The following is a 12,140-nucleotide window of genomic DNA, read 5'->3' as shown; positions in this document are numbered from 1 at the left end:
ATGGTATGATATTTTAAATCCAGTAAGTGATTAAATGAACATGCTCTTGAATATTTGTCTCACTGAATTTAGTATGTTATCAAAAGTACTCTAGATCTTCACAGAACACTGATCTTTTGCTGTAATCTTTAGAGGTAGTTGATGAACACACTTTTAGTACTTTGAGTAGCATTCAGCTTTTTATATAGAAATGGTAAATATAAATCTGCTGCAGGCTTTGCTTTTTATCAAGTCATACTTTTTAAAAATTTTCACATCTGAATTTTATGCACAGCTGTGAGCTTGCTTTTTCGTCCTCCAGGCCTACTTTTGTAACTTTGAATTGAGAGTACAGTACACGCACACTTGTGAATGAAACATTGGTAGAAAAATTATTTAACAGTGAATCATAGCCAGAGTTAGTCAGGAAACAGCAAAATACATTGCTGCTAAAAATTACTGGCTCAAGAACTTCCGTGTTACATACTTAGATTTTAAGCTTCTTGGGGAAAGGACTGTCTTTTTGTTCTGTGTTTGAGCACACCTAGCGCAATGGGATCCTGGTGCATGACTGGTACTCCTAGGCACTACAGTAACACAAATAATATTAACGTTAATCTTAGTTCCAGGAATACAGATAGCCATTGAATTCATAAGTATTCTGGTCGATCCATTGCCTACTGCATATCAATAATATCTTTCAGGATATACCTGTTACTGTCTTACCACAGATTTATTGGGAGGTGTACAAGTAAACAGGCAATATATTAACTAATGCACAAAGAAAATATAAAACAGGACATGTACCCTCCTTTGATTTTTGGATATCTGGAGGAAAAAGTTAGATTGTATTCTCTATTAAAAGTTCAGGTTGGTTAGTCAGTCTAAATCCATTGCCCTGGCACAGTCTAGATGAATTAAAACTTTTTGTACCTGATTTTTTTCTCACATACACTGTCATCTCCACTTGCTCAACAAAACATGAATATCAACTCCACACCATAGAAGTTAAAATTCTTTTGCAAGAACAGGTGCCTCAGCTGTTGCTTAGAAAGACACTAAAGCAAGCTCTCTGGGAATTGCACAGTTGAACAGAAAAGGGAGTTATTTTAATAAATCAGTAAATGAGACTGTGGGAATGATTGGCTGTATTCCCTACGCAGTTGCCTTAATTGACTTAGACATTGTGAGGCTCTCAGGTTGCATGAGCAGTCATTTTAACTCTTTTTCAGGAACCTTCACCTCACATATTTTTGTTTTAAAATAGTAATAACAGATTCCGTAATTGTACATTACAACTGCACGGTGATGGGTGCAGTAGAACCTGAATAGAGCAGAGGTCTAGTGACATGCTCAAGTTCAGACAGCTTGTTGTTTGCAAAGCTATGGTGCCTCAAACTACTTTGTTACTCTTAGAAAAGTATGTAGCTGTTAGGTTTCTAGTTTAAAATATAACGTTCAATCTTGTATTTCTGCAGGGTTATGAAGACTGGTTACGACATAAAGCAGACAATGAAGTAAATGGAGCTCCAGTTTATGTTGTTCGAAGTGGTGGCCTTGTAAAAACTAGATCAAAAAACATTAGGGTATGTGTCTAGTAAGTAGAAGAAAACAGTGTGTTTCTTCTCTAGAACTACAGTTATGCCAATTAGTTTTTTTAAGCAAAATGCTCATTTGCTGCATTGCAATTTTATGTAGGCCTATTGTATTATAAATCTGAGTAATTGTTAAAATTAAAAATCTATTCTTTTTCAGAAACATACTCTTATTTGTGTTTATCTTTTCAGGTGGGTGATATTGTCAGAGTAGCCAAAGATGAGACTTTCCCTGTTGACCTTGTACTTCTGTCCTCTGATAGAGTAAATGGTTCGTGTCATGTTACTACTGCTAGCTTGGATGGAGAAACTAATCTTAAGGTTGGTAGTCTAAACATATGCAGTTTTCTAGTATGAAATACAACATAGAAATAAGGCAAATCAACTTTTAGCCTTTGCTTCCTTAAATGTATCTGTTAATGACTCAAATGGGAGGTTTTTGTGTATCTAATTTTACTTTTATTAAAAATTTCCCACAGCTTCCACAATGTGCTAGCAGTTTTACTAAAAGAAAAGAGACAGTGTCTAGGCTCTGTACTAATTGAAATATAGTTATTTTTTTATTTTTACTTATTTGACCACATAGCAAGGCTATTTTTAAAATCACAATACGTCATAATCTTCTATTTTACCTTGTTGTGCTACACATAAGATCTTATTCTGCCACCCTTACTCAAACTGAGTAGTACCCAACCCCCTTGAAATCAATGGGCTTACTTTTGAAGTAAGATGTACTAAATGAGAGTAAGAGTAGCAGAATCTGACCTTTAGTTATTAGGTGTGTCTTAATATATCAGAACTGTAGTATCGTTGTTTATTTTTCTTTGGTTTGAGCTGCAGTATATTAATAGGACCAAAAATCTTGCTTGATCTGCTAAATTAAGAAATTTTATGAAATGGTAATCAATGTGAGTTTTTTCTGGTCAAGTTAATAACTTTTAAAAAACACTATTGCAGTACGTTAAATGGCAGTTTGCAATGTCACAGTGGTGAAACATCTGTCAGTACACAAGATGTGATGCTTTCATATACAAAATCCATGACCCTTTTCAGGGTTCCAAAGGCTTTTCTTGACCAACGAAACGCCAGCAAACTAGTGCTGTTCTGTATCATTGAAAAATTCTCATGTATAGAGATGTGTGTTTTTCAGACTCATGTTGCAGTCCCAGAAACAGCAGTATTACAGTCTGTTGCCAACCTGGACACACTCGTAGCTGTCGTAGAATGTCAGCAGCCAGAAGCAGACCTATACAGGTGTCATTTTATTCTTCATGATTTCAAAGTTGATTTAAAAGCAAAATTTCTGATGGTTGTTAATGATATGGATCTTGCTGAGAGGAAAGTTTCTCCAGGTGTATTGTTGTACGTTTCAGGTTTTATTAAACAAATTTAGGAATTTGGATGTAAATCCCTGTGATGCTTAAAGCTGCAAAAAGAGAGAGAGCATTCTGATTTTTTTAATTTACATTTTAATACCAGCATGGTTCTATATCACTAAGTAAGCAGTAAATTTGTTCACAAATTTTAAAAGTAATGGTGCTTGAGCAGGAATTGTGGGGAAAAAAGCAAGAGCTGTACATAGTTCTGCCAAACACTTCATTCCTGAATATTTAACACCCCTTTCTTTTGTTCTAAATTAAAGTGTGTCAAATTGTGTGATGTGTTAATTTTCCACTAAGAACATATACCCCAAAATTCATTTTCATTTACAGCCTAAACCGGATTTGAACTATGTTTCCCAGCAGCAAAAGATTAGTTTAAATCATTAACACATCAACATGTCTCATTTTAAAAGCTATAGTCAGCAAGCAATGTGATAAACGTTTTAAAAGGGTGTTTTCATAACAAATGTATGTGTTATGTAGGTCTATGGCCCTGTAAATATTTCTGACTCATAGCATATTATTAACATTGCATGAATTTTTTATTCATGACTAGCTTTAATAGAAGCCGATAACTTTCATGTACATTAGTTTTAGTAATTGTACTATATGGACAGTAACTTATTTTAACTGAGTATTTGGATCCTTGTGGCATTTCAGATTCATAGCATGAATGTATATTTGCTTAACTAGTTACTGAACAGTGAATCTCTTAAGTGGATTGTAAAGGTCATAGAATTAGCGATGTCAGTAAGGAAGTACTAAACCAATGATCATGAACTTTTGCGGCCCTTTAAAATCAGGGTGTTAAGGCATACAAAATATATTTGACATTTCAGACACCTAAGAATTTGAAAGTATGGTTAGATGTGAAATTACTATTCATTCAGATGGAAAAATGTATTGATAACTTTGACTTTTTTGTTTTTGTTTTTTGAATTCTGTTTCTTTATTGGAACATGTAATCACTCTAGGGGGAGTTTTCAAAAGATACTTGTTACCTGATTTCATAAATTGAGTTGTATGGGTTATTTCTAAAATCACTCAGTTCATTTTCTTGAAGGGGGGGATGGTTCCTAGCTCTTGTTGAGGACTTCTTGAAACATACATCAGAATTATCACCAAGGTTAATGTATTGCCCATTAATAAAACAGACTGTAAATCAAGGATGGGATATTCCATCTGGCACATATCACATTTATGTCAAGATTTCCTTGCGTAAATAAAATAAGGATTTTTTTTTATATTGGAGTTTATACACCAACAGTCTGACATATGACCTTTTTTCATAGATTTGTTGGAAGAATAACTATAAGTCATCAAATTGAGGAAATTGTACGGTAAGTAAAATATTTGTAAAGCTCACTTAGTAAAACTTTTTAAAAGCTAAGTTAAGGTGATCGAACATGACTATTATAAAAGAGCATTATCATGGAATGGAAAAGGATAATAGTTTATTATCCAGATGCTAGTTCAACTCCATAGTTAAGGTTGAGTCAAGTAAAACTAAATTAGACAGTTGAAATATTTAAACCTAAATTTACTTGTGTTTTCCAAAAATTAGTTTATGGTAATTTTAAGTGTTAGCTTCACTGCTGGAATTAACTTGTTTTTTGTAAAGTTGGCATTTGAATGTTTTAAAAATGTGTGTATGAAGTTAGCATGTCAAACATGTGAGAAGTGTTGTAATTTACAGTTCTGTGTCTCATAATGCAATGGCTTTATTATCAGAGGCATTGAGCAATCTCAGCTCCTGCTGAAATCAGTGGGAACTACTGGTTTATTACTGGCTTTGGTTTTTTTTAAACACGTTTAATGTGCACTTTCATTAGGTATTTACTTAAATGTTGCAGCACATATAATCCCATGTATTGCAGTAAATGCACATCACCTATGGTAGTGAACATGCCGGTTGTAATAGATTTTCCTGTTCCATTGAAATAAATGGAATATCCATTTAAAATGCAGCAAAAATTATCAAGAGTCAAACGGTAAAGGAGCTAGAGATTTAAGACCAGATTTTCAACTGATATTAGCTCCCATATAGGCACCTAAAAGAAGTACCCAGAGTTTCGAGAGTGCTTAGCACCCAGATTGCAATTAGAACTGGTGAGTGTTAAGACCTCTTGAAAAGTTGGTCCTCTCTGTCTTTTAAAATGTGCTTTTGTACATAATAGATGTATTCATTAACAAACCAGTTCCTCCTGTGACTTGTTTGATATTTTAATGCCCAAGTTCATTCTTAATTGTTTTCGTTGTTCAGACATAGGCCTTAGAGATGAAAGATCTATCTTCTGTTCTCACACTTCATACAAGACTTTGGGCAAATCATTTATTCACCCTGGTCTTCAGTTTACTCATCTTTAAAACTGGCATAATATTTACTGAGTTCACAGCCAAATTGGGAGGCTTAATAAATTAATATTTATATAAATTTTTATATCTTCAGATAGAAGACACTATGTAAGTGCTCAGTTATAAACTTGTTAAAGAGATTATTCAGTTAAGTAGGAAAAGAGCTTAAAATAAAATCAGAACCAGTTAAGAATGAACTTCTTGGACTTGTTCTGATTTTTTTTAAGTCCTTTTTCCACTAACTGAATAATTTCTGAAACAAGTTTATAGTTCAGCACTTATATATAGTGCCTTTTATCTGAAAATATAAAAATCTTTATAAATGTGAATGAATTGATGCTCTCAGTACTGCTGTGAGATTGGTGAATGTCAGTTTTAAAGATGAGTACATTGAATAAGGGGTGAATAAATGATTTGCCTGAGCTCTTTCCCAAGGTCTTGCATGAAGTATGGAAACAGAAGATAGCTCTTTCAGCCCCAAAGCCTATGCCTGAACAACAAAAATGGAGCATTCCCAGAGGTGTTCTTTAGGTTGCTACCACATTTGCAGCTCTTCAAAATATATTATTGCCAAGCTTTTCATGTTCAGCTCCAGGATTATTCTCAAAATTAATTCAGTTGAAAGGTTTAGTAGAATCAGTTTTAAGCATGGGTGAAGATACACTTACAACTCCACCAGTAGACAGACCTTATATCTCCTTACTATAAAAAATAAACCAGTTTAACCTGTACTGAACTGATTTAGCTAGCTCAGAATACACAGATCAACTGGTTTTATTGATTGTAAAACTAATTGAGTCCAGCAATATGGGTACAGCTTCTTAGGAGAACATAATTTACCTGAATACGTAAAATCTTCTCTACTTCAAGTGTACTATATTGCATTGTTTTATTTTTTATTAAAACTTTGCAACTCTGTTAAGAAATATTTACATTATAAGAATTTTTACTCAAGTTTGGGTTGAATTCTTTCTAACAGTGTTTTTATACGGGGAAAAAATTAAAGCAAATGTCACAAACTCAAGTGCATAATTTGCCCATGCAGTTACTGTGGTTGTAGATGCAACTATGGCAATTGCTTGTGTAGCTATAGTTAGCCTGGCATAAAAGTCTGTCTTTTGTGAACACAGTTTTTTAAATCTGGATTGTTTTCAACTGAACATGAAGGATAAGTCACTTTATTTATGTAAATGGTAGTTACGAGCTATTGTTGTTACTGCTTATGAAAGAGTGAAAAACAACCTCCTGTACAGCTTAGTGTTGAATAAATTGTACATCTTAGTGTTTAGTTTTTAATTCTGGTGTCTGCCTCTCCATTGGAGGTTTTTTTCCATTTCAATTTCTATTGGAACCACTTCAGGCAAAATAAGAAAATTGTACTTTTTTTTTTGCTTGACTTCAAGCTAACTTTTTTGACAGTTTCCAAAGATGGTGCAAACATTGGGATGGAACATATACATATCACTCTTACCTTAAATTAACCTTCCTGATAACTACAGCTGTGCTTTCCACAGCACCAGTTTTAGCTAATACAAATTGATTTAAAGGGACCCTTAGAATTCAAAATGGTGATGTCCTGGATTTTAAAATAGCCATTCTTAAATACCGTGCTTTAAAAAAAAAAAAAAAAAAAAAAAATGCTGATTATCTATTTCTTTTTAGACCTCTTGGGCCTGAAAGTCTTTTACTTCGAGGAGCAAGATTAAAAAACACAAAAGAAATTTTTGGTTTGTAGTCATTGAAACTTTTTTAACATTGTGTCTTCTTAAAACGTGTTGATGAGTTGTGGTCTAATTTTCCCCTTCATATTGAAGATATTTTAACAATCCTACTTGAGGTTACCTGTAGATGGGTGGGGTATGATCATGACTGAAGGGGAGGAGACTGTGACCAGAGAGCCCTATGGGTATCAGATTCTGTCTTTTGGGTTTAATAATGGAGTAACAAGAATCCATTACCTAGGTGTCTCTGACACTGCTGTCTGCTTCCAATGTTTAAGACCCACTCTAGGGCATTTTATATTCTGACCTCTATACCCTTAATTATATATCAGGGAACAGTAAAGACCTAACATTGAGCAGGTTTAGCAAGGGCTAAAATTAGTTCCAAAACTCTGCTTTATCATCACAGAATACCACCAAAATGTCTGTCTAGCCTCACCATGGTGTCTGAGTGCACATTACAAGTAGCAACCCCTCTAATTTTTGTAGAAAACACTAAGCTGTACCTGAACAGAAACTGAAGTATGGTTCTGTTTTTTCAGGTGTTGCTGTGTATACAGGTATGGAGACAAAGATGGCATTAAATTACAAGAGTAAATCTCAGAAACGATCAGCAGTAGAAAAGTATGTATGTGTTTATACTGTCTTTATTTATGTGTAGAATCTAAACTCAGTGTTTCAGCAGTAATTAAAAAAATTAATTGCCTATGTTTTTGTTAGTTGTCAGTACATAGACAAAGGGAGCTATTGTAAATGTTAGGTCTTCTGCAGGCTGGTGTAATTGTATTTTAAATTTCATTTGTTAATACTGGTTCTCTGATTTCATCACTTAATTACTTACAGCTTCATTTTGCAATAGTATGCAAAACTAGTTTGATTGCTCTCTCTTACAGGGAAGGATTAGAATAATAAAAATGTCAGATTTTCCTCTAAGGCCCTGTTTGGCAGTCCTTAGGCAGCAACTACCTAAGACCATGAATGCTACTCCAGAGTAGTCAGGAGGAGTTTATTAAAGAGATGTGAAGTGCTCCTTTCACCAGAGGTTTAGAGTTTGTGTTTTACAGTAGTCCCAACCTTTTTCACTCTCTTGACACATCCTTTATTAGGAAGTTGCATCCTGCCCTTGCGGTGGGATGAACTCAGTTGAAGTCTTAATTTCTATCTCCTGAATCCTGATTTTTTTCCCTTCTTGTTCCATGTGGGTGCTTGTCCCTGTTATGTGATCTGTGGTATTAACAGAGAAGATACAGATTCTGAAAAGATTGTCTCCTCAGGTGTATATGGAGCACTAAGCATCTGAAGATACTGGAAAATGCAGTTTGCCATGAAAGAAATAAAAATTTTTGTTTTAATTATTTCTGGAAACAAATAATTTACCCAGGAAGATTATGTGAGGGATATTAACTCCTTATACAGGTTGCACGTTCTATTTTTAATTCTTGGCTTGTTGTCTTTCCAGTCTAAAAGGCTATTAAATGTACTGTTTTGACATAAGTCTACCAATAGAACTCATTATACCAAATTTGTCTCTAAAAATATTTAATGTTTTTGTCTTTGCAAGTTCAAAGTGCAGGCTGACCTGCTGACGTTCTTTTACAACCAAAGAGTTAATTATACTAATGTAGCCAGACACAAACAAATCTATGGGATGCACAAGAAGCTGCTGTATCTTTCCCTTCCCTCATTTAATATTTCCCATGCACTGACCTCAACTCTGGCCTTAATGAATATTGGCAGGGTTGAAGGGTGGTCACAGTGCAGTCAAGTACTGACAGGCAATGCTATGGAACTACATTTTCAGGTAGCGAAAAGGGAGCGGCCTTGGATTGGGTCTCCGTATTGGTCTTCCTTAGTTCCTTCACATTCTGAAGTGGTATTCAGAAGAGAGGGTCTCCTTGGAACAAGGATAATAAAAATTGATCCCCAAAACTCCAAACAGCAGCTGTTACAGGAGACAGATTTTGATAGTGTTGCACCTTAATCTAACCTTCAATTTACAGTAACTGCAGAAATCTACTGTAATTTAGTATACATTTTAGTCACATGTAGTATTTCATTCCTGTTTACCATTGTTTCCATTTGTCACATAGAAACTTTTCTGCTGTTTGAAACAGACACACTGAAAATATTTGCCAACAAAACATTTTGTCATAGTTAAATTTTAACATTACTTTCGTACATTAAGGAAAAAACAGAACAGAATACACTGAAATAGTATTTTTGTGTCCTCCTTCTAGGTCTATGAACTCATTTTTGATTATCTATCTAATAATCCTCCTTTTTGAAGCAGTCCTGAGTACAATCTTAAAATATGCCTGGCAAGCTGAAGAAAAATGGGATGAACCTTGGTATGACCAGAAAACTGAACATGAAAGAAACAGCAGTAAGGTAATATGTGGTTATGTAAAACTACATGTTGAGTAAATACACCTGTAGATACTAATAGTATGTCTGAACCTTAGAATACTTCCATTCTTGGATTTAGGCATGGCAGCTGCATAGTCTTTCAAAGTTATAGTTAGTTGGAAATCAGTATTGCTTTAATCAGTGCCGCTTCCAGCTTTTTTGCCTCTCCCAAGCGGTGGAAAGGGGGGCGGAGGGGAAGCAGAAATCGGTGGCACTTCGGCGACTGCTCTACAGCACCACTTCATTCTTTGGCGGCAATTTGGCAGCCAGTCCTTCCCTCCGAGAGGGACTGAGGGACCCGCCACCGAATTGCCGCCAAAGACCCGGACACGTCATCCCCTTCCATGGGCTGCCCCAAGCACCAGCTTGCTGTGCTTGTGCCTGGAGCCGGCCCTGGCTTTAATTTAACCTTTGGAGGAATCTAGCTTTAGTTTTAGTCCTTTTTCTGAAGTGGGGGAGTGCAAACTGTCATTTCCTAGACTTTTTGTTTCTTTTGGCAAGGCCTTGTTTTTGTTTTTAGTAGAGTATATTCACAAGGCTCTGTCACAGGGTTCTGTGTGTTCATCTCACATTGTTTGAGGGTATCTTGCCCATCCTTTTATGTTAAAACAAAGAAGATTTTGGGATTTTGCCTATTTTGTGCACTGCCTGTTGCAGTATTTTCATTGTATTTTTTACTTTGGGAAATCCTGTCATGCTGGTATCAGTCAAGTAACCTCCCTTTGCCTGTAATTTCACTGCTTTGAAGACATTGCCAGACAGAATTCTCTTTCCTTTAGAGTTTGAAGGGATTCTTTGAAGAGATGTTCTGTTGGATCTTATAGTTTACATCTCTGGAGGATATCCCTCCTTAGTCATTTTTTTATTTTAAATTTCAGACTTGTTTTGGGGGCCTCCTGCTTCCCGTGCAGTTCAGGAGCTTATAGGAAAGTTTGAGAAGGGGTGAAATTTTCAGAGGTACACAGAGTTAAATGCTCATTTCCTACTGACTTACACTGGGAATTAGGCACCTAACTTGCCTTTGTAACTTTGGAAATCTCTCCTCTAGACTCTAAGGCAGTGGCAGTTGGTGTGTGCTGACTTGTCGTCATACAAATATGTGAAAGGATCCAAATTATTGAACTGAAAAGAGTTCTTCCAGGTTTCACACTGCTGCTGTAAAATAAAATGGAAGATGATATGAGGAGCTCTCATTCAGGAACCTACAGCCAATGTTGTATTAGTATCTTTATTATAACACACATGACTTTCCCAAGGATTTAAAATGTGAACGTTCTTCATGATTGAACTGGGAAAACATAAACATAATCTCTTCCTGGATGCCACTTTTTTGTAAATTACATTTATAGTTAAGTTGAGTGTTAAACTTACCAAATGCTTTTAGCTTTAAAACAATTTTATTTAAAATTTTATTTTTTTGAAGTACTAATGAATTGAAGATGTTTCAAAATTGCTCAGTGGCCGTCTTTTTTAGTATCTGAAACTACTTAAAGAATCTCCAGTTTTTTGAAGTAGTCAGTCAAGTAAAGGCTTATTTTTTTTCTTACTTTGTCTGAAGTAGTTGCTATATAAATAAGAAGAATTTCTGGAACCATTACAGTGTATTTGAAAAAAACAGGATAAGTATTTATTTACAAAGCCATTCCATCCCCTCATCCTCACCTTCAGGGCTATATGTAACCTTGCCCCTTTCTTTAATGTCATTTCCTCCTGCTTTTCCCTTTTCCCCTCTACTGTCAGACCCTCCATTTTCTGAGCCACTACAGTGTACCATGTCTTTGTTTCTTGTCTGTCTTAGATTTGAAAATCTATAGGGCAGGGAGCCTTTGTTTTGTAAATCACCATGTAAACTTACAGTGCTGATTAAATAGTTATGCCAACATTCCTTAGTTAGGAAGAACACTTTTTTTTTATTAGCAAAATATTTACTACTTTTCCATTGCATTCCCACACATTTGTTCTCCTACTCCAGTATATGTCAGTGGAGTTAAAAGGTATGTTCCAGTTCTTCTTGTCTCAAATATCCCCCTTTGAGGAAATTCCTGCCAATGTCTGAAAGCTTAAAGATAAGTTTAATGCTGAGATTGTCACGCTAATTATCAAGATAATATTCAGAGAGACTGTAAAATTGCATTTCATCCTTGATTCACACCTTTTTTCAAAGTATGACTGAACTATGTTGTCATCCTTTAATATAGAAATTTCTAGCTTTTGTTACTTTGTATGGCTACTTTAATGTGATTGTCAATATCAAATGTAAATTATGAATACTATGGATAAACGGGTAACAATGTGGAATATCTGTTGCTTTTAACTTGTTGTGCCTTCATAGTTTGTGGATTGTTAAAAACAGTCTGTGATTGGCTGTTTTGTGAAGTATGTGCTGTGAGTTGGTCATCTCAATCCAATTCCTTTTTTAAAAAATAAATAAATAAATAGATTCACATTACAGAATCATCAGAACACTTAATATTGCACCCTCCTTTACAGTCTCAGCAGAAAAGACATGGATTGATGGGCTTGAGAACTGAAATATCCTCTCATCACTAAAGGCAGTCTGTCTGCATCAATCTTAAAGACATTGCCGGGGCACTGTGGTGAAGCCTGCATTGTTGCTACTTGTGTTGTACCTCTTCTGTGCATATAGAGGACTTCAGTCTCCTCCAGTACAGACAATCTAATAGCTTTCATAATGCTGAAGC

General features: G+C 35.2%; 1 protein-coding gene across 5 annotated transcripts in view; it reads left to right on the top strand.

The window, feature by feature from the left end:
- ATP11B (ATPase phospholipid transporting 11B (putative)) overlaps positions 1-12,140 on the top strand; it is a 108,678-nt gene that overhangs the window by 40,130 nt on the left and 56,408 nt on the right. For all 5 annotated transcript variants that reach the window (XR_004001886.1, XM_030574503.1, XM_030574502.1 and 2 more), the window contains exons 5-11: positions 1,458-1,565; positions 1,767-1,895; positions 2,725-2,828; positions 4,249-4,296; positions 6,974-7,038; positions 7,575-7,656; positions 9,270-9,420. Coding sequence is in view for 4 of the 5 variants with exons in the window: in XM_030574503.1 (XP_030430363.1) it covers positions 1,458-1,565; positions 1,767-1,895; positions 2,725-2,828; positions 4,249-4,296; positions 6,974-7,038; positions 7,575-7,656; positions 9,270-9,420 (687 nt within the window). In the remaining variant the exon portion in view is untranslated. The remainder of the gene's footprint in view (positions 1-1,457; positions 1,566-1,766; positions 1,896-2,724; positions 2,829-4,248; positions 4,297-6,973; positions 7,039-7,574; positions 7,657-9,269; positions 9,421-12,140) is intronic.

Source organism: Gopherus evgoodei, chromosome 9 (genome assembly GCF_007399415.2).
Source record: "Gopherus evgoodei ecotype Sinaloan lineage chromosome 9, rGopEvg1_v1.p, whole genome shotgun sequence".
Taxonomy (NCBI): Eukaryota; Metazoa; Chordata; order Testudines; family Testudinidae; genus Gopherus; species Gopherus evgoodei.
Note: the sequence above shows the minus strand (reverse complement) of the source record. Positions and strands in the feature narration are given on the sequence as shown.